Raw genomic sequence first — 22,917 nt, forward strand, 5'->3', positions numbered from 1 at the left:
ATATATGAATACAATTTAGAAATAATTAAAACTCAAAATTTAAAAATAATACAATATGAAAATTACCCATTGGTTAGTTTGGTTCGTTTAGTACAAAATTTTAAATTATGTTACCATTTCGATATATTTTATTAATAAAATATAAAAATATATATACTATTACGTGAGAGAAAATATATAATGATGCTAATCGTATAGTTTGCATAGACTATCATGCTGCAGGTACACATGATATAAGAAGGATTCGTGTCGTAAGTTAATCAGGCAGTCTCAAACCTAATTGTAACCAGTCAATGGTTGGGAGAAGTCCAAAGCAAGATATACAGAGACGTGCAACTGTTTTCCAAGATAGCAACAGGTCATCTGGCAGCACTTTACATGTGGTGCTTCCATTGCAGCAATAAGCCATGGCCATGGTAAATTCATGGGCATGCATTGATGGGGACACATGTTTTTAGTGATCCTTTTCAGCCTTTTCCACCCAGTACCACCCTCACCCTATGCAGCTAGTAGGTAGGCTTTCCCCGATCTACCTTCCTCTCTGACTCTCTACTTTCACCGAAACCAAAGAATTGCTTAGAACTAAGCTGTTAGTTAGCGAGTTAATTAATCAGGATCCTAGTGCTGTTGCTATGTACGGAGTAGATGTATACTTATCTTATCCATTACCTTCCCTTGCAATCCTGGCAACTCTTGTTCACATGTCATCACACCGTGCCTTTCCACTCTTGCCACTGGGATTGGACTTGATTAGAGTAAAGTTAATTCGTGCTCGCACTGCAAATCCTGGTCCTCATCCACCTTATTAGTCAAACTCCTGTGGGTGTAAAATTATTATCCCAGGCTTAGAGCTAAAAAGGTATCTACCTAGCTCTTTGGAGGCTTGCTTTGCGACTACTAATATACTATTCGCCAATGTCTTCCTCATGTGCGCGATTTGATGCATTGTTAAATGCGGCTAATTAGCATCCCTAATCCTACTTCACGTGGCTAATGTAGGTTTGGGGTGGCAATTGTTGGTGGCTTGGTGCTGACTTTGTAGCAGAGCACAACTCAGCAAGTATGTATGTACAGCGGAAGGGCAGTCTGAGCCAGGTTAGGAGCGGATTACGAATGTGCATCAAGTTGCACCAATATACTAGTAATTATCATGTAAGAAGCGTAACGTCTGGCTGCAGCTGCTTACCAAATTCGCCTACTACCGGAGATTTTTAATTACTTGGTAAGAAGAACAAACAACTCGCAAAATACAGGCCTACTCGGTCGCTGTTCTAAAGAAACTCAGTTGCTGTTCTATCGGTCCTTTTCAGGATCTGTATAATCCATAAAAGAGGACGAAAAACCCTTGATCAAAAGGCATGGGCTTTGCTTTGTTGACCCCGCAATAATTCGCCACCTCTATATCGATGGGTCGGTGGCTCGGTGCGTAGCCATCCATCGCAAGGAGACCGCACTGGACGGTCATGGCGTCAAAAACGACAGGGGCATGAATCGCAAAAGCAATAAAAACAGGGGCATGTACAGGCAGACAATCCAGTGGTAGTTAACCTCGTTTTCATCGCATCATTTCCCTCAATTCCAAGCTCCGGCGGATCGATGCACACCACAACTCCACAAGGAGACGCATAACGTGAAACCGATCGCTCGCTATTTTACTCTGCAAATTATCTCGGCCATTCATGAGCACGCGGTGTTCAGTACGTTCGAGACACTGAGACAGCGACAATGTGTTTTGTGTCTATATAGAAACAGATCGATCACACAGTAACACAGACGTCGAATAAGTAACGGATATACTACTACTACACGGCTGTACCGCATATACTTGGAGTGATCCGTCCCGATTAAACGGACAACTTAATCCCTTATTAATCAGCTAGTGGCACGTACTAGCAAGGAGAATCTCATAGGAGCAGTAACAATCCAGCTGCAAACTATAGGAGCTACTACTACCTCTGGCTGACAGGGGCAGAAAAATGGACGGGGCCCGGCCGGACCATGGGTGGTCCGCGGCCTGCGTCTCGATGAAAGCCGGCTTGATTAGCGCACGAGACACCACAGCTACTCGACCGGGTGGTTTGTGCTTGCGCTTTGTGCTTTGCTTAATCATGCCGCGCCCGGCCGAGCGGGCCGACGGCTTATGCACCGCTCGCGCGCGCAGGGGCCAAAGGAGGCAGAGCGACATCAGATGCGTGCGTGCCGCCGTGCCGTGCTCCTCTGCACGCCACGGGGACCGCGCGCTCTGCGTCGCTCGATCGGGCCGAGGGGGTTTTCCTCTGCTTTTCTCTGAGGCCTTCACGTATACGGGGGCGCAAGCGCAACGCGGGCACCACTGAGAGCTCTCGGCCGTGGTGATGCCGGCTTGGGCATCGGATGCCGTTGTCGGTATAGAGGGGGAGAGCTTTGATGGAGTACTGCGCCAGTGCGCCGGGCGCGTGATGGTCCTGGCCCTGTGCATGTGGTGCTACCCTGGTATAGCCTGGGAGGTGTATCCGTTCTTTTTACGTGCTTGGGTTTAGCATCTCCTCTTTTCTTTCCATCTTTCTTTCTTTCGGTTTATCAAATGCATCTGCGCAACGAAACTTCAAATCGTGCACACCGCTGCAGGTCGTCTATTGGAAAAAAAAAAGGCTTAACAGATGCTGAGTGGAGATTTCGTTGGCATACTCAGGGGTAGGAGTACTATTCTAGGGTAGTACGCTGAAACGAAGAGAGGACAAATGGCACCATCAAACAGTGCCAACAAGTCAATGGTATGTGCATACTCCAAAGGACGCGTCGTCGGCTGCTGGTGACGGGAAACCGAAAAGTAAAACCAAACGACGGCGCGCCACCTCCTCTCCGTTTCCAAAATCGCATTGCCTGCCTAGTCCACTTCCCCGAAACGGCACGAGCGGTTAACACTGCCTCGCGCCGCGGCCGGGCACAACCCGCTGAAGCCTGGGCCCCCGCGGTCGCGGAATTTTAACTCCCTCTACCCCCTCCATCCCCAAGGACAAGAGAGGAGAGGAGGAGAGGCCGCGCCCCCGAAAGGCCAAGGACGAGCGTACCACCAAGTCACCAACCCGACAGTAAACAGTAACCCCCGGTGGTAACAAAACCGACGATGACGACGACGCGAGGCGGGCAGAGAGGGGGGAGGGGAGGGGAGGCGTTGGCATCACCGCAATAACAACGACGACGGCACCAGCACCAACCACCAGTCGCGCAGACAGGCAGCAGCTGACGCGCGCGCGGGGGCGAGGGCAGGAACCCGTCGCGATTGGGCGGACGACGAACCGGTCGCGCGCGGGCGCGTTCGGGAATCGTGGTGGATCTGACGCCACCACCGCCGCCGCCGCCGCTCGGTTGCTCCTCTCCTCGCCGCGCCGTCGCGTGCGTCGCCGTCGCCTCCTTGCCCCTAGCGGGCGGCCGGGCAATTCCCCGCGCGCCTGCTCGATCTGCCTCGGTGGTCAATGCGGGCGAGGAGATGAGCGGCGCCGAGGAGGAGGAGGAGGAGGAGGAGGAGGAGGAGGTGTTCTATGAGGCGCGGGACCGCGTGCTCTCCTCCTCCTCCTGCTCCTCCACCTCGGCCTCGGACGACGACGACCACCCGCGGCGAGGTCCGGATGCGGCGGCTGCTGCTGCTGCGGCGGCGGCGGCGGCGCTCGACGTGTGGACGTCGGAGCCAGCGCCCGTGCAGGAACGACGCCGGAGGCTTCTCCAGATGATGGGGCTCTCCGGTGACCCCTCTCTGGCGCGCCTCGAGATGGGTCGATCGGCCTCCTACGACGGGCCCATCCGGCCGGAGACGGTGTCGCCCATCTCCCGATCCAGATCGGATGGCAGCGTGCCGGCCTCCGCCACCAAGCCCCCGCTCGCGGCCCGGTCGCGCCAAACATCGTCCGACTCCTCCGAGGCCACGCCAGGGGGAGATGACGCGGACCCCAGGTGCCTAATCCGAAACCTCGACGACGGCAGCGAGTTCGTGGTGAAGGAGGAGTCCGCGCTCCGCGAGGTGGGCACGGGGAGGCAGCTCACCATGGAGGAGTTCGACCTCTGCGTCGGTCGCTCCCGCATCGTCCAGGAGCTCATGCGCCGCCAGAACGTGGCAAGCTCCGGTTCGAGCAACGGAGCGTCCGCTCTCATCCAGAGGTCCAGCTCTGATTCAAGCAACGGCGCGACGCGCCACAGGCGGCGCGGCAGCTGGCTCCGGAGCATCCGCAACGTCGCTGGCTCCATGGTGGTCGGCTCCCGCGACCGCCGAAGCAGCGACGAGAAGGACACCTCCTCGGAAAAGGGAGGGCGTCGGTCCAGCTCAGCCACAGACGACAGCCAGGAAAGTGCCAGCGCCGTGCGCCGTGGCCCGGAGCGTGTCAAGGTACGGCAGTACGGGAAGACATGCAAGGAGCTCAGTGGGCTGTTCATGAACCAGGATATACAGGCGCACAACGGGTCCATCTGGAGCATAAAGTTTAGTCACGACGGGCGGTACCTCGCGAGTGCTGGGGAGGATTGCGTGATCCATGTCTGGGAGGTGTCGGAGCTTGAGAGGAAACGGGAGGGAAATGGGGTGTGCAATCAACTTGTTGCCGTCGTGTGCAATGGTTCGCCGGAGCCGATATTGGCATTGGCAAGTGTTGATGGAAGCTGTTGGGAGAAGAAGCATCGGGCTAGAATCTTGGAAACTCGGAAGTCTGCGAGCTCTGACCGGTTGATGTTTCCAGAGCATGTGTTCGCACTATCAGAAAAACCGGTCAAAACTTTTGAGGGGCATTCGGAGGATGTGCTTGATCTCTGCTGGTCTAAATCTCAGGTAATGTTACAAGGTTTCTGTTCATTCAAAATTCCTCCACTGTTGATGCTCCTTGAATACTCCTATAAAGGAAAAAGGGTGAAGGTTGAACATAATCTCACAACCTAAATTCCACTAAAATTTAGTAGTGACAGAGTGTGCTTCTTAACTCTCAGTTAATTTCAACTGTAGTCTTAACATCTATGGTGAAACCTCGAAGTGCATTGTTTTCCATCAAACCATCTTTGTCATAACTGTTAGTCCAACTGTGTCAGAACAAGACACTGGCATCGAGTAGTCAAGGGCTGGTACAGTTCAATCCTTATCACACTTTGGTGTAGTTCTTCTGAAACATGGAGCATATTGATGCAAATTGGTGTCCTTTAGCTCTGAACTAATCCTTCTTTGTTCATTGGAAGGAAGGTTAGAAGTGCATAAGCAGCAATCTGGCGAATTGCCTTCCTATCGATTGCATCATATAGAAGAGGCACTGCCCAAATTCTGCCATAGACTAGTTACTTACCATGTCCAAGCTCATCAATTCTATTATATCTGTTACATGATGTGACATGAATACTCCTGTTTTTCATTTAGTGACTAAATTTTAGAAATGATTCACTAATAAGATACACAGGAATGCTATGATCTACCTTTCAGCATGCTGTAATCCCTAAAATGGCGATAATGTAACAATTAGAAAAATAAGTTTGTTGGATTATGTCCTATGAATCAATGTAAAATATGTTGTTCTGCAAAATCCATTTAGCCTTAATATAATCTCCCATGCTAGTACTAGTAGATAATATAAATATATTTAGAGGAGTTTCAGCCTTCTTTTGGTACTACGTTACAGGTTATTTCATTTATTCATGTTTAAGATGGATATAGGTTTCAATAAAGGTCCCGATGCATGACTCTGGTGACTCCTGTATACATAGATGAAGTTAACTTGGTACCATGTTATATCATTATTTGTCCAAAGTAGGACTGTCAGGAAATCCTTCTAGCATGTTTCATATTCAGCATGGCATGCTGCATAACATGGATGACATATGTTGCTTGACCAATTGACTTTGAATTTCATGCGCATCAGTAACTTATGGAGTTATGGTCTAGAAACCAGGACTCGCATCATCAACTATGTATTGAAATTTCAGATGTCTATTGAGAGAATGTTAGTTCATCCTACTAGCAGTTCATTGCCCTTTGAAAGTCCAAATGCATGATCAGATGCTCCTAATTTGTTGGGCCCTTGTTGTAAGAAGATATTAGTATCTAATTGGCTTTACATTGTGTTTGGCTGGAGAAGATAGGAACTTCTCCCCATGCATGCAAAACGGAGCGGCTCATTAGCACATGATTAATTAAGTATTAGCTTAAAAATGAAAAATGGATTAATATGATTTTTAAATTAACTTTTTTTTTTTTGCAAAAAACCACACCATTTAGTAGTCCGGGAAGCATGCTCATGGAAAACGAGAAAGTAGAAGATGGGAAGAGGGAGTATTGAACACACCCAGAGGGTAGTTACCTTTTGCAGCTAGTTATACATATATGGTTTCTATATACCTTATGTGGCTAGTTACATATCCAGACTTCACATTTGTCAACAACAGTTAACATGCTTCCAGCAATGCATCCCCAAATTATGATTGCTACAATTCCATGAATCTTGTAGTGGTATTCTTATGGTTTTGTAGCTATTCCAGATTTTAATTTCTTTCTTTTTCAAACATCGTGCAGTACTTACTTTCATCTTCAATGGATAAAACAGTGAAGTTATGGCATATGTCAAGAACTTCATGTTTGAAAACATTTTCACATAGTGACTATGGTAAGATCTCGAGTTGACATTAGCAGTTTCGCGTGTTCTCTCTCTCCCCCAAGCACATATGACGTTTCTCACTCTGCGAAAAATACTCTAAATTTTCCTTTGCTGCTTTGCGTTTCAGTGACATGCATCCAATTCAACCCTGTTGATGATAGATACTTCATTAGTGGTTCTCTGGATGAAAAGGTTCGCATATGGAGCATTCCGGGACGTGAAATTGTTGATTGGAATGATCTGCATGAAATGGTCACTGCTGCTTGCTATACACCTGATGGACAGGTTTCTACACTATATACTGATGTATGTGACCGAAAAGGTCTTTTTGTATGTTAGCTCTAATACCTTGTCTCATATTTTCTGAAGAGAGCATTAGTCGGTTCCCACAAGGGCAGCTGTCATATTTATGATACATCTGGTATATCTCACCCTCTCATGATCCTCATATCTTACGAGTGTATTTCTGTATGTTTTTGGCTTACTTTTCCTTCAGGAATAACCTGTCTCTCGATCTTATGGCCAGATAACAAGCTTCTCCAAAAGAAACAGATTGACTTGCAAAATAAGAAAAGGAAGTCCAATCAGAAGAAAATCACAGGGTTTCAGGTGCTTCTAACACACTTTTGAATATGAAGCAAACTATGTGCAGATCACAGATCTTCTCTTACTGAATTGTAGTTCCTTGAATAGTTTCTCCCAGGAAGTTCTTCAAAGGTGCTCATCACATCTGCAGATTCACGAATACGAGTTGTTGATGGTTTTGAACTAGTTCATAAATTCAAAGGTATTAAGTTTTGTGCCTTGGAACTTATTCATATCAGATTGTTTTTGTTCAAGGTTTAGTATCCTTTTTCTCAGATATACAAATACTCCTGAATGTTACTTACCTGCTTCTTTTTGGTTGTACTAAGTACAGTCCCAGTCAAACTTCTTATTCATCCATAAACCACCTTTGTTACTTGTTACTTTTACCACTTCTTTTTTTGTTGCAGTGTTGCACTGGAATCCAGGTGTATAGAGTTATGCTAGGAAGTCATAATAGGTCTGCAGTAACCAAATCATGCTGTGATCATCAGATCACAAATACTGCAATTCCCTGCTCATTGATTAAAATTTTGAACGTGACTAGTTAAAACTAGTTTCTCCTGTCGTTTTCTTTCAACAAAGTGCCAAAACTGTCAGAATCCACTTTGTTGAGGCAATAGTTGTAATGTTCACTTAACATGTTATAAAATAGTTATATCCATCTTTCGATGAGTCCAATTTCTGTATACCTTTCCCCGTGACCTTCTATCATTGGTTGTTTTGAGTTTAACGTCTTCTGAATTCTGATACCATGCACCGTTTCAGGTTTTCGAAATACCAACAGCCAAATATCAGCTTGCCTGTCTTCGAACGGGAGGTATGTGATCTCTGCGAGTGAGGATTCCCATGTGTACTTCTGGAGAAACGATGACAATTCTGCACAGGGCAGAAGCAAGGCCGTTGTGTCTGTCACAAATTCGTATGAACACTTCCACTGCCAGGATGTGACTGTAGCTGTTGCTTTGCCATCTGCTGGATCAGCAATGACGTCCAGAACAAATTCCAGGAAGACCGAGGAGCAGGATAGCATACCGCAGCAGCACACTCAACCTGACAAACAGCAAGATTCCTCTGATTTCCAATGCCTAAGCGGCAACGGCCTAAGCACTAGTTCAAACCACAGTGGTGACAGAACATCTGCAACTTGGCCTGAAGAGTTGATGACACCAAGTAAGCAGAGCCCTCCGTCCAGTACCAGCCTTCCCAACGGTGCTGGCCAAGCACCAAGCCGGTCGGCCTGGGGTTTAGTGATCGTCACGGCAGGCCGTGGAGGCCAGATCAGAGCATTTCAGAATTTTGGGTTTCCTGTTCGAGTATAGCAGCTATTATCCTGGTGAAGATGCTGCCTGTACTCTGTAGTCGCTGCCCCTGCGGCAGAGATAATTTTTTGTGTATAGCTAGGAGGATACGTGGGCAATTTGCACAGCGGTCTGGGATTGGATCTGGTTACTTGTTACCAAGGTGCACAAAGCTCCGTTCTTCGACTAACTTACTACGGCCTGGGCACACAAGGTATGCTGAATTCATTTGCCCGAAACTGTACATGGGAATGGCCCAGAAAGAGCGACGGGCGCCGGCAGTCGGAGTGAGATCTCTCTCTTTGCCATCCATCTTTTCTCTGTTTCCCCCCGCTCAAGTCCGTTTTAGCTTTTTTATCCTTTTCTTTCTCTTGTTTTCTTTATTATTATATATTCTTGTAAGAAGAAATCTCAGTGGTACACAAATAGAAAAGCGAAAAAAGGAGTTGCATAGAGTGGTGAAATTCTTTACACTAGCTTCGCAGGCTTGCAGTATTTAGTGTTACGCGGGTAAAGTAATTAGAAAGAGATGAAAATTTTGGGTTCTGGAGCTTGTAGTCCTTGCTCATGGACAAGGCTGGAATAGTTGAGTTACATTTCTGGTGTATTTGTTCTCTCGTTCAATGTTCAATCGTCTACTGCTCAGCATTTTCTTTTGCTGTTTCTGGCAGTGTCTTTTATCTTTTGTAATCATGTACGCCATATATGCTTTGCCTGTGCGCCATGTATTGCTCTCAACTTCTCGTGTAGGTGTGTAGACCGTAGCTGCAAGAAAACGCCATCCAGTCATATACGCCCCTGCGTCTCAAGGAGTCGCGTGCCACGGACCACGGTACGTCGGTACCAGAAGTCACAGAACTAAGGTGGTGTTTGGATCCAGATACTTAACTTTAGTCTTATTTAAACACTAATTTAGAGTATTAAATATAGACTACTTATAAAACTAATTACATAAATAAAAGCTAATTTACGAGACATTTTTTAAGCCTAATTAATTCATAATTAGAGAATGTTTACTGTAGCATCACATAGTCTAATCATGGATTAATTAGGCTTAATAGATTCGTCTCGCGAATTAGTCTAAGATTATGGATGGGTTTTATTAATAGTCTACGTTTAATATTTATAATTAGTGTTCAAACATCCGATGTGATAGGGACTTAAAAGTTTTAGTCCCATCTAAACAGGGTCTAAAAAGAAGCCGCCCCTCATTTTCGGGAAGTATTCACGTAATAATGAATCAAAAGCAGCAGGCATGAGATGTCGAAACTAATCATTTCTGTGAAAAATCTGGTAGCGAAGAGATGGTTTTCAGAGCGGTTGTTAAATTAGAGAACAATTTTGAAGGATCAAGATGGTCTGCAAGAAGCAAAAGCACTCCAACACATGGCAGTGAAACATACATGCGACGACTGGGTGCTCCTTGTTTTAAGAGTAAATTGTATTATCAGCACATAAACTTAGTAAATTATATTAATTTAGTATATAAACTTGATACTTGGGTGTAATATAACGTATGAACTTGTAAAATGTTGTAAAATGTTTTGTTTGATACACGAACTTTGATACATGTGAACCAAGATTAAAAGGTTATGACATGGCTAGTTTGATCAGCATAATGCAATCTTGCAAGACAACTGTAAAGGAAATCTCCTTGGTTGTTATTTAAAGTCCACATCGTAGAAGCCTCGAGTATTTGCTGCGGTTTCTTACATGCAAAATAAAGGAAAAGACTATATGTACTAACTTTTTTTTACTAAATTTTTACTAACACTGATGTGTTATGCTATGAGTGTATCTAGATTTTTCATAACTTCCATCTACCTAAATCAAACGGTTGAGATGATTGTTAGTAATAACGATTTAGTAAGAAAAAAATAGTATGTGAGCATCCCATTTTTATTCAAACCAGCCTCTTTGCATGCGAATTGAATGGCCAACAAATTAGCATGGAAACCAAACAACCATGCGTCCACCGAGGATAATGTGCTGATCAATTTTGACTATTTCGTTTTACTTAGGCGTCGATCAAACGTGAACAGTGGAAGTATGTGACAAGGACGCGCATAGCCATGTCTTTTTTTAGAAGGCATAAAAAATCAATGAATAATGCAAGGGTAGAAAGTAAGAAGAATAATGTACTTCCTCCTTCCTAAATATAGAAAACCTAGTTATAGATTAGACACAGCATAATACTATGAATCTAGATATGGGATGTGAAAAACATTCTATCCAAATTCACATTACTATATTGTGCACCAAGTTACTGTTTTAGGACGGAGGGAGTAGAAACCAAGTTTACAAATATAACATGTCTCATGCAAGTGTCATAATTAGTGTCCAACTTGGTAAAATTAATCTTGCCATGCCATTTGCCATGGCTCGATACACTGGATAAGTTCGTGTATCAAAATGAACATTTTACAGATTCATGTACAAAATCGTATTATCTAATAAATTTATTTATCACCAATACAATTTACCTTCATTTTAAATATGGCTTACACCAGCATTTCAAAAGAGGCTCATCCCGCTTTAACATTTTTCTCGTCAGTCCCTCCTACCTTAGACTGATTGCAAGTAACGCGAGAAAGATATACTTATAGAAAATATATATGATGCTTTATATAGTATTAAAAGTAAAAAAGAAAAATCAAAACATACACCCTTCCACAATGCTAATCTCCGTAGGAGACAAGTTTATATTTGGACTTTGGACCCTAAAAATGAGGGCCACTCTCACGGCCACTCTCGGCCAGCACCAGGCGCAAGCGGTGGAGAAGGGGAGACAGCAACGGCTGAAAGTACAAGCGACAACAACCAGTGAAGCACAACCGAAGTTATGGCTGACTGGTGTTACTCCCCACCCGCCTCGTCTAGCTTCTAAATAAAGCGTCTTGCTTGTGCTCTTCCTCCCCCCTCCCCCACCCCTCCCCCACCACACCAGACCAGAGCTGTATCAAACGCCCACCCCTAGGGTTTTTACCCCTACGGCCTCCCTCCCCCACTCTCCCCTCCTACCCGAGCTCCCCGCCGCCGTCATTGCCGCATCCCGGGGCGCCGAGCCCCCCTCCGGCCCGGAATCGGCGAGGAATTTGAACGCCATGTGAAGCAAACCAGGCACCGTAAAGAGCACACGCGCATCCCCGCGCGGACGCTTGACAGGAACAGATCCCACCGGTTTTACGGATCTCCGGGAGTCAGGACCGGTGGCGCGGAATAGATTTTTTTTTTGGACCTAAGGATTTGGAAGCCTCTGGAACCCCAACCGGATTCGATCCGAGGACATGGTGATGATGATGATCAAATCCGTGGTTTATTACGGGAGCACCTCCATTGGGCATGTGGAGGTGTGGCCCAAGGGCGGGACGGACCTGGCGGTGGCGGCGTGGGCGCGGGAGATCCGGGTGGACCACCTGTCGCCGCCCAGCGAGCGGTGCCCGACGCTCGCCGTGCTGCACGCCGTTGCCGCGGGCGGTCGCTGCCTCGTGATGGAGTCCAGGCCCACGGCCATCGCGGATGAGCCCCCGCCGCCGCTCGTCGCCATGCACGCCGCTTGCCTCAGGGACGGAAAGGTACATGAATTACCCCCAACAAGAAACCCACAGACAAATAATAAAAGAAGGGAATGAATGAACGAATGGAACATTTGATTTTACATGGTCAAGTTTACCCGAACAGCAAATAGTTTTTTAGCACATGAAAGAACTAGTCTATTTTTTTTCCCTGAAACATTTATTGGTAATTTATCTCTGGACAAGTAATTTGACAACGATGGTGACATGACTAATGATACTGACTGGAACCTATTCCAGAATTCACTTTTCTTCATGATTATTGTGTGCTGGACTTGATTTTATTCGATCTCAATTTTCAATAATTGAACTAATCGAAATACAGAACCTGGCCTGATGCTGTTGAATGACCGAGGTTGCAGGAACAGCATTTCATGTTTCAGAAATGGAGAAGTTTTGATTTTTGAGTGTGACACTTTTAATGGTTGTTGAAACATACCCAATGCAGCGAAGAATTTGCTTTTCTTCAATAGTTCTTGACTTTGGACTTGACACACTTGCTATCAGGAGTTCATTGTTGCAATTGATCATGAACCGTGAACTGCTGAACTCTGCGTATTGAAAGACATTGTTTGAGGGATGAGTGAAGGTTACTTGAATAATTTGAACGCATTAATCTAACTCATCTGCTAGCAACTTAATGTGTTTCTTGCTTCCACTTGAATTATTTGATAATTACATCTATATTAAGAAACACACTATTTTCGGCCTAATATTTCCTTTACATAGTTGGATTAAATAGCATTTAACTGTGGTCAGGACAGTGCTATAAATATTCCTGGTATTGATTTCGCTATTTTAAGATTTGGATGGATATAGAGTTTTTAATCCACACATGCCTTTTTTTTTAACAAGTATCCCCTTTTTTGCATTTCTGTTGTACCTTTTATTTTCTGTACTACTTTGTGGATGTTACTCTGATATGCAGGTATGTGAACAAATGTACTAGATGCCATGCCTTTTACATGATTGCATTTTGTATTAGTGACGAACATTTCTCCTTTTTCTTAATCCTTTTCATTTCCTTTCATTCTCTCCTGCTTGCAGACAGCTGTTTTTCCTCTAGGAGCAGAAGAGATCCATTTAGTGGCAATGACTTCCAAGAGAAACTTGCCGAATCTTGCTTGTTTTTGGGGCTATAAGGTGCCATCGGGCTTGTATAATTCTTGCTTGAGCATGTTGAATCTTCGTTGCCTTGGTATTGTGTTTGACCTTGATGAAACATTGCTTGTCGCCAATACCACACGGTCCTTTGAAGACAGAATTGATGCACTTCAGAGAAAGTTGAGTAACGAGATTGATCCTCAGCATATTAGTGGTATGTCGGCAGAGATCAAGAGGTACCAAGAAGACAAGTCTATCCTAAAGCAGTATATAGAAAATGATCAGGTTATTGATGGTGGCAAGGTTTATAAAGTACAGACTGAGGTTATCCCACCTTTACCTGATAATCATCAGCCTATGACACGTCCAATCATAAGATTACAAGAGAAAAATATTATCCTGACGCGTATAAATCCATTGGTATGTATTTCTTCAATCAACCTTTTTCTAGAGTCATGTGATGCCAGATGTCTGTTGTCTCTACATCTGTTACATTGATTAACATAAAAATGAAATACCACAATTCACTTTATTTTGCATCATGTGCTTTGATTGAGTTTACCATCATAACTCAATTAAATCTATTTTGTACTCTAATTTTACTAATTTTATTTGGCACTGCTTTTTAAAAGAAAAATATAGCAACCTTTTGGTTTTGGTGCTGTCAGTTCTTAATGTATTACAAATCATGTAATTAATGTGACTCAAATTGAATTGGCAAATAAGCCTTGCTTAGTGGTTGGTACTGTTGAGGGCAAGTTGCATTAGCTGGTGTGGCAACTGAAAATTTGATCTCCTATTGCGATATTTTGAGCGCTAAGCACTTCCCGTCTATTCAGCTTTGATACAACCATGTTCCATGTTTCCATGCTGTTATACTGCCTAGTTGATTTTCCCTTTTTCTTAATTAGATAAGAGATACCAGTGTTCTGGTACGGTTGAGGCCTGCATGGGAGGATCTTCGGAGCTACTTAATTGCAAGAGGTCGCAAACGTTTTGAGGTATATGTGTGCACAATGGCTGAGAGGGACTATGCTTTGGAAATGTGGAGGTTGCTCGATCCAGATTCAAGATTGATAAACTCTGTTCAACTTACTGACAGACTTGTCTGTGTTAAATCTGGTAGGTGTTAGCATTACTATTACTTTCAAACAACACAACTACCAAAGGAATATAGTGTCATTTGGTATATTTTGTACACCGCAATCAATGTTTTGTGTTGTCTAATTTCCTTCATACAAATTTCCATGTGCATGAACACAATGTCTTGGAATTTTCCATCTTTTGACGTTAATGCTACACCACTCTTATAGGCTCTCGAAAGTCTCTGCTGAATGTATTCCATGATGGGTCTTGCCACCCAGAAATGGCCCTAGTGATTGATGATCGCTTGAAAGTTTGGGATGAGAAAGACCAGTGTAGGGTTCACGTTGTTCCTGCCTTTTCTCCATATTACTCTCCCCAGGCAGAGGTAAGGTTTATCTGTACTTTACACCAACACAAATATATATTTTTTAGTATTGGTTATTGAGGGTACCTTGTCTTGAACTATCAGGCAAACTTCTCTGTTCCAGTTCTCTGCTTTGCTAGAAATGTTGCATGCAATGTCAGGGGTGGTTTTTTCAAGTAAGGATATCCATCTTTGCCTATGTGATCTAAGTAAATTCATTGCCATGACTCATTGTAGTCCCAGCTAAATTTAATATACTCCGTTCTGCCACACAATTTTTTTTCTTGTTATTGTGCCATAGACCAAGTGTGAATTATTTTGAGATACAGAAATTTACGATTTAATTGACAGAGAATTTGATGAGGTCCTTCTGCCACGGATAAGCGAGATTCACTACGAGGACGAAATAAATGATTTTCCGTCCGCTCCTGATGTTGGCAATTATTTGATTACCGAGGTAAACTTTGTAAAATGCATGTTCGATTCCCTAGTAACTGCCAACTTACACTCAGTCTCTTCAATAGGACGAGAATGCTGCCATTTTGAATGTAAACAAAGATCCTCTTGCTTTTGATGGTATGGCAGATGCAGAAGTTGAGAGGAGATTGAAGGTGTTCACTTCTACAAACCATTAGTTCACTACCCTGTTCTTCTTGGTTAATATTGATGTGAATAGAAACTGAATACCAAGATGTACTTTTCCTAAATTAGATGCTGCATATTAATAATATACTCTAGTTATTTTTTAGGTTTTGCACAATGCATTTTGGAACAAAAAAAATACACTGTTTAATATTTCATGTGTATTTTTTTGTTCATTAGGAATTATGCTAGGCACAAAATCTCATGATCAACAGTATTATAAAATTTTGTTTGAATATGCAGTTGCAATAGACTATTGGGGCATTAGATCAATCTAATGTCTCATTCAATACTTTAATATATTATACTGTTCAGCATAGTTGTTTCTCTATTTACATGATCTTAATCTGCATAAATCATTTATTTATTTGAAGTGAACAAGAGGGTGTATTAAGTTATCCTAATCCTTTTCGTTGGACCAGCCAATTGCGAATGCTATAGCTATGCCCCTATGACTATGTTGTTACTCCAATGGGTTGACTGGTCGTCTTGTGAGAAAAAAAAATGCTGAGATCAATTACAAGCCTATATTATCATGTTTCTTAGCAATGACTACTGTTTTTACCTTTTACGTATGTATATGCACTATTTTCAGGAAGTGTCTTGCAGTGTTCAAGCTGTGAATCCAATACCAACTAATGCTGATGTGATGCCTGTGGCCCCTAACCAGCAACTTATTACATCATCTGTTCCAGAAGCACCATCATTGGGCATGATTCCTTTGAATAATGATCAAGGTCCTCAGCCTCCTTCAAGCTGGCCGGTTGCTCAATCTGCTCCTGTGGATCCATCTCAAAGTTCTCCAGCTAGAGAAGAGGGTGAGGTTCCTGAATCTGAGTTGGATCCGGACACAAGGAGAAGGCTTCTCATATTACAGCATGGTCAAGACACGAGAGATCCTGCACCACCCTGTCCTGCAGGATCACCCGTACAGACCTCAGTATTGCCAGTGCAATCTCATGGGAATTGGTCACATGTAGAGGATGAGATGAATCCAAGAAGCCTAAATAGGACCTCAACAGGGTTCCATTTAGAATCTGATGATATAAATTATGATAAAAAGCAACCACATAATCCACCGTATTTTCCTGATGAGGATAATCTTATAACTTCTGATAGATATAACCGTCGGATCCATAGATACCCCTCACAGGTCAGTGGTCATCCACCAGATCGATTATTCAATTAATATATGTTTGTTAGTGAAGTATATCTGGACAATCTGTTGACAAATGCCTGATTTATTCAGCTGCCTCACAGTGAGGATCATCATATGCTGAATCGTTCATCTATAGCCTACAGATCTTTTCCTGGTATGTTTTGTTTTACCTCTGATGGTTCTAAAGTTCTTCTGAAGATTACTAGCTGCATAGGGTAGTGCATGATCTATGTCTTCCCGTTGAGCTCGCTGCACTAAGCTTAAGATGTTAGCATAAGCCAATCTACTAGTCTCTTGTCTTGCATATTTCTAGAGTTGAGTACTTGTGTACCTGTCTAAATGCAACCTTTCTGTCTTAGATCCTTAATAAAATTTTGGTTTGTCATCATAACTAAAGTTATATTTAGTTTGATAATATGTTTGCTAGTTTAGCATCACATTTTGGTTTGAGTTGATTCAGAAGCAACAACACATTATGGCTTACACATAAGTGCTGGATTAATCTTTTTTGAGTTAGTTTGGCTGGTTTGTTATATGCCGTCAATCATGATTTCATGGGTTTACTTGAATCCATCTAACTGCCAAGTCTACTGAAATTTTTGGCCCAGAGATGATTTGCCGTAATTGTACTTTAGCTGCAGAAATGATAAGTTGAATTTATTGTAGCTCTTGAGGTCCCATTCAAAACACATCTGAAGCTCATGACTCATTTTAATATTTTAATATCTATTGTGTTCATCATGTCTTGTTTTTCCCACTCTTCACTTGGTATAGTGTAACGTTATTATGTAAAATGCTTCATTATTCATGACAACTAATTGAATGGTTCTGTGTGTTTCCTCGATCCAGTTAATTTCTGAAATTCTAGCTCATTGAAATGTCTTTTATTACATATAATAATATTAGATTGGTCTTATTGCCATTAACGAAGCTTGTGGGCTGCATACATGGTAGTTTTCAAGCTTATACTGGGACATGTTATCAATGGGTTGAGAATTAAAACTGGTTAAATGACTGCTTCCTTTATTTCAATCAATTAAATGTGTGTTGCCTCTTGCTCGCTCAATGTTGCCCGCCCCCAGTATCATGAATGACCCCTCTTAAACTTCAACTTTAGGCTTTCACTTTAGAGCATCTTAAACTTTCCATGGATAAAAAAAGTTTCATTTTAAACTGTCTGCTGTCTGCTATGTGAAGGAGAGGACATGGGAAACCGATTTGGTCCTTCAAATCATAGAAGCAGTAAAATAGAACCAGGACACCAGTTTGTACAAAACGCAGAGACCTCAGCTGGTGTGTTGGAGGAAATTGCAGTGGAATGTGGGTTTAAGGTAGTTTGGATGTGAAATAACAGTATTATTATCTTCTTCCTGTATTACTTTGCTGTTGATGTATTTATTCATTCATTTTTAGGTGGAGTACCAATCAACTTTGTGTAGTACTGCAGAGTTGCAATTCTCCATTGAGGTAAAGTAAAAACTTCTGCGAATTCCACTCTCCTTTATTACCACATAAATCTCTACTATTATAAAAATTGAAGATGTTTTTACCGGTATTTTTGGTACGCCATCCGTATTTGAGTCGGTTTTTAAGTTCGTTCGCTTTTGGAAATACAGATTCGTGTTTGAGTCGGATCTTAAGTTCGTTTGCTTTTGGAAATATAAAAGGAGTCGTATAAGAAATCTTTTTAAAAATACTCGCATGCTAACTTGAGATGAAAGTCAGACTCCTAATTGTAGCTTATAATCTTCTAAAAAAATATCCAAGCGAATTCCCACAGTGAATTTCATCATGGCTAAACCATATAACAATAATAAGATTAAAATAGCATTCACCCGTTGCAACGCATGGGCATTTTTTCTAGTTTTATTTAAATGATCATGTTAATGGGCAGTTATATTTGTTATCATGAGAAATTGTGAAAACTTGTGGACTTCAGGAAATAACCTTGGCAGCAGGAATTTCTCTATCTCTACAAAGATCATGTGGCTTAAAGCCTAACTTACATTTTCCCAAATTATTTGAACTTGTTTTTTCCCAAATTATTTGAACTTGTTTTTTCCCAAATTATTTGAACTTGTTGCTTCATGCAAATTGTTCTAATCTTCTTGCAGTCTTATAAGATTGCTTCATGTTTAGTCATATCTTTCTTTGTGCATGTTTCAGGTTAGGATTTTAGGAGAAAAGGTAGGTGAAGGAATTGGAAAAACAAGAAAAGCAGCAAAACGCCAAGCTGTTAATATGTCCTTAAGAAATCTGGCAGGTAAGTTCGTTGAGAACTTCTTGGTTTCTTGATTCTGCGTGGCAAATGCCAAATGTATAACTAAAGTATGGGGCCATGGTGTTTAATATTTTTGTTGGGTCAACAGAGAAGTCCAGGTTGAATTTTGTTAAGACAGAGAGGTACACATAGCACATCTGACAATAATGCTGCCAACAAATTACATGATCACCCAATGGCGAACACAGTACTAAAATTTAGCGGGTGCTAGTTAATTAAATCTACCACACAAGATTATCATCAAAGTAAATGGTATTTATATGTTTTGCCATGATGCCATTGAAATTAAAACCATAACTTTTATTAGTTGACTTATATTATCATTAGCACGAGGAGTACTACTTGTAGACTTAATTGGAAACAAACTATGTAATATTGATGTCGCCAATTGTTGCAAATCTACGAATAGATAAATGTAAATGCAATAATAGTCAATACATGAATTAGAAATTATAATGCAGTTGTGTATAATTAGTTGCACAAGGAATCTTGGATTAAGGAATTAAGGCAAATGTTTAACCCGTGAGTTGAGTCTGCTTAAGCACGAATTGCTTCCTGCTTGCCAAAGTCATACTGCTACACTGTGCCACGCTGCTCCTTGCCCCCCTGGCACGTCTCCTGCTATGGACAGACTTACAGATGGATTTCATGGGATTGGTTCATTGTTGGATTAATAGGCTTGGTTGCTGGAAATAATGGATTATCTACCCTAGCCCCCGTTCAATGGAGGTGCTAGGGGGGTGGGGTTGCAATGGGTCGTGCGGCTGTCGGGTGTGTGCGAATCCCCTTTGCTGTCTTCTGCATCCGCTACTGAGATCATCTCACGAGAACACTCTCGAGGATACAAGTGAAAATTGCTTGATCATGGGGTTATTTTGTTTTAAGCAACTTCTAAGGTATCATGGAGGTCTCGAGATATTGGAAAACATTGTTGTTCTGACTTGGCATCTCTGAACTATTCTCTGCTGAAGTTGTTGAATTATTTTCTGCCTTTGTATTATTTGTATATATATCTGTCCTTAACCAATTTCCATTTGGCCTCATGATTGATCTTTTCAAATTGTTATATAGAAAATATAGAACACTATACCAAGAGAAATCCTCATGAAAGCTTTATATAAGTTTTGGTATCTTTCCCATGTAAAATATTTTGAGCCTGATTGGCCAATGATGTTCACTTGCAGAAAAATTTCTAACGTCTGATCCGGATAAGATGATGATTCTGAAGGAGAATGGTTTTAGTAGTAATTCAAACTCATTCAGATATTCGGGAGGTAGTAGAGATGACACATCACCAGTTGCAAGCACTTCAAACGAGTCTAGATACATGGGCGAGAGAGTTGATACTTTAAGAAAACCTGCTGGTTCTGTTGCTGCTCTCAAAGAGCTTGTAAGTGGCTGCCTTAATTATCAGCTTTTAGACGAGTGCAATTTATTTACTGAACTATGTTGTGATGCATTGCAGTGTACGGTTGAGGGTTACAACTTAGTTTTCCAAGAGCAGCCATCACGTCCTCGTGGTTCATCAGGTAAAGAAGCTTATGCTCAGGTTAGTACTTCAATGAATGAATGTCCATCGAACTTCTATATGGTACATGATTAACCTCTAAAGTAGGTTGTTTAGAAAACTAAAATTGCACCAACTTTACAACTTACAGGCCATCAAAAGATCTCTTTGATCAATCTGTATTTGATGTGATATGATGCCCTTTAACACTAATACAATGGAAGTAGTATAAGATGTTCCTTTTGTTGTCTTGTCAAGAGCTGTTATCCTTTTAGAACTTTTTGAGTTTGCATGTTTCGTTTACCTGCATTTGGTTTTTCAGGTCGAAATAGGTGGTCAAATCCTGGGAAAAGGAGTTGGAGCAACATGGGAACAAGCTAAGCTGCAGGTTGTAAATAGATAAGATAGATGAAATGATTTACTCGGATCACTTCAATTTGTTAAAGTTTCAAAGCCAACAAATAAACCCTGAGGTCTGAGTTTCTGCCTTGCTATGAGCAGAGGGAGAGGGATTGTTTCGTTTAACTAAGTTCGATTTGTGGAGTAAAGAGTCTTTATACTAGCTGTTTGGACTCATAGTAACTATTTAAATGTTTTCTTTTCTCTTTGGGACTTATAAGGAGGGTCATTTTTCAATGTGTACAGCAAGATGCTGCCTTTCTCTTGTATTTGTTTTAGGAAAAAACATACAACATGTACAACATTGACAACATCAAAGATAATAGTTATTTAAAACTTCTAGTAATGATAAAGATACTACTACGTTGGTAGATGCAGCAATTGCCTCTAGAAAATATTAAAAGTGCACACATGTTAAATGTTTACAGACTCAACTTGGTTCTTGTGTAGATGTTGTCTCTTCCACTATAGACAACTTTGTATGCGCCCATTTGTGCATTATTCCTGCACTGCTTTTTTACTTAATATTATGTTCTTTTATAGGCTGCTGATGAGGCTCTAGGAAATTTGAAATCCATGCTTGGTATCTTTGCACATAAATCGTCTGGATTTCAAAGGTGATTTTAATCTCCACAATATTAGTCCTCTATTTAATCTAAATTGGTTTGTGCACATGCAATGCCAATGTTTATAATATTTATTCTTTTCCACAGGTCATCGGTATCAAATTTTAACCGCTTCAAACCAGATTTCCAGCGGAGTCTACAAACCATACCTTCTGGTTGGGACTCTAGGAACAATGGTCGTGTTCTTTGATGTTCGTCTTCTGGACATCTGAACTTGATGGGATCAATAGCATGGAACCTGTTGGCCCAGAAGAACTTCAAGGACTGCAAGTATGGACGAGATGGTCATGGAAGGAGAAATCGCTGTGCACATGATGCCTGCATGTTTCGTTCTGTCGTTCTCGATTTGGTGATAGAATTGTGTTGCTGTCATTTCCAATCTAGTAACTCGGTAACTCCCAACAGGTGCTCTGTTTGAAGATGTTGTAACCTGGCCTCCGAGTGAGCTCACGCCTCACGGTGCTCGGCTGTGATTTGCCCTGAATCTGTTACCCGTGATACCCCAGTGGAGTGTGGATATTAGAAGCATGACAGTTGGTAAAATGGCTTCCTTGCGTGCAGTAGATTAGCCAATTGTATTGCTCGAATTAATTTGTTTCTTCAGATCTTAGATTTAGGGTGGTAGCTTGATTGGACAGTTTTGCTACGTAGTGGTAGCTTCAATTCCATGGGGGTAATTCCCATGGCTTTGATTCCAGTTTTACACTGCTTCCTGCTGCTCTTCATGGCTATGTTTGGTTCATACAGCAACCGGGTTCGGCTGGTGTTGGTCCAAGGCTTAAGGAGGTTGGCTAATGTATACAGATTGGTGCCATACTCCTGCATTGGGTGATGCATGATGCTGAATTGCTGATTGATGCTACAGAGTATATACCTGCATTGGTTGAAGATCTTTATGAGAAGCTCGAATCTTGGTGGCTACGTGCACAATGTTGTCCCTCTTTCTGTTTATCTGTATGCTTGGGATAAGCAGACTTTGGCCTTCTATTTCCGTGAGGAAATAGAGGCCGGAGGGTGTATTTCTTATCACCTCAATCAAAAAAGATAATTAGAAAAAGAAACTGTGATGGCTCATACCAAGAATAGTGAACTTGCTTTGATTCTTTAAGGTACCTCGACTACAGTGGCTACAGGCATCAGAAAGCATTTTCGACTACGAATGTTAAGATCGGAGGAAATACAAGGATCATCAAACACCAACACTTCCGAGGGTGACAAACTGACAAGACTCGCGAGGAGAGAGGCCTCCATTCTTGTAGGCTGTAGCAGACAACCTTCGCCTGCGTTGGATAGCCTACAAATGAAAACGATGACAGAAATTCATGACCCACAGAACATCGTTTTCTTAAAAATGGTATTATTCTTTTTCCGTTTCTGTTTCTAGCTATGTATAAAGTCTACTTTTAACATTTCTTTCAACTTCGTATTGCAATATAAATAGTTAAATTGGTATAAATGTGAAAACTCCCGAGCGACGAATCATCTTTATAGAAGTGATATTTTCTTTTAACATTTCTGATTGTTTTCATCCCAGGCTATAACCTGTGGCCATGCTTGTAGCAGATCACCTCGCGCATTGCTAAGTGCAACGAGTCTCCTTAGCCCCCATCGTGTTATGTTGCACATGTCCAAGCCTTTTGGTCCTTCCTTGTGTTCGCCAGTCAGCCAAGAATCCTATCGGAGTTGGTA

At 42.2% G+C, this 22,917-nt stretch overlaps 2 protein-coding genes across 5 annotated transcripts; both read left to right on the forward strand.

Annotated features, from left to right (window-relative positions):
* The first annotated feature begins 2,865 nt into the window (after positions 1-2,865).
* Positions 2,866-9,144, forward strand: LOC127770701 (uncharacterized). The gene is made up of 7 exons (XM_052296513.1): positions 2,866-4,795; positions 6,518-6,608; positions 6,727-6,884; positions 6,969-7,020; positions 7,126-7,208; positions 7,293-7,386; positions 7,953-9,144. Exons 1-7 carry the CDS (start codon positions 3,470-3,472, stop codon positions 8,504-8,506), a joined length of 2,358 nt encoding a protein of 785 aa, XP_052152473.1. The 5' UTR covers positions 2,866-3,469; the 3' UTR covers positions 8,507-9,144.
* A 2,254-nt stretch (positions 9,145-11,398) lies between these two features.
* Positions 11,399-22,602, forward strand: LOC127770547 (RNA polymerase II C-terminal domain phosphatase-like 1). 4 transcript variants are annotated; one of them, XR_008017017.1, is made up of 17 exons: positions 11,400-12,060; positions 13,108-13,584; positions 14,076-14,286; positions 14,478-14,635; positions 14,720-14,790; positions 14,966-15,071; positions 15,139-15,225; positions 15,852-16,409; positions 16,506-16,569; positions 17,613-17,746; positions 17,829-17,882; positions 18,582-18,678; positions 19,881-20,086; positions 20,162-20,225; positions 20,526-20,591; positions 21,146-21,219; positions 21,316-21,380. XR_008017017.1 is itself a non-coding variant. In XM_052296306.1 (17 exons), the coding sequence occupies exons 1-17, from the start codon at positions 11,773-11,775 to the stop codon at positions 21,416-21,418; spliced, it is 2,838 nt and encodes a 945-aa protein (XP_052152266.1). In that variant the 5' UTR covers positions 11,400-11,772; the 3' UTR covers positions 21,419-22,602. The 4 variants fall into 4 exon arrangements, 2 of the variants coding, with proteins under 2 accessions (XP_052152267.1, XP_052152266.1); XM_052296306.1 differs by having other exon boundaries at positions 20,162-20,245; positions 21,316-22,602; XR_008017018.1 differs by lacking the exons at positions 20,162-20,225; positions 20,526-20,591; positions 21,146-21,219; positions 21,316-21,380 and adding an exon at positions 19,374-19,592 and having other exon boundaries at positions 11,399-12,060; positions 19,881-20,028.
* Positions 22,603-22,917: the final 315 nt, after the last annotated feature.

This window comes from Oryza glaberrima, chromosome 4, assembly GCF_000147395.1.
Source record: "Oryza glaberrima chromosome 4, OglaRS2, whole genome shotgun sequence".
Classification (NCBI taxonomy): Eukaryota; Viridiplantae; Streptophyta; class Magnoliopsida; order Poales; family Poaceae; genus Oryza; species Oryza glaberrima.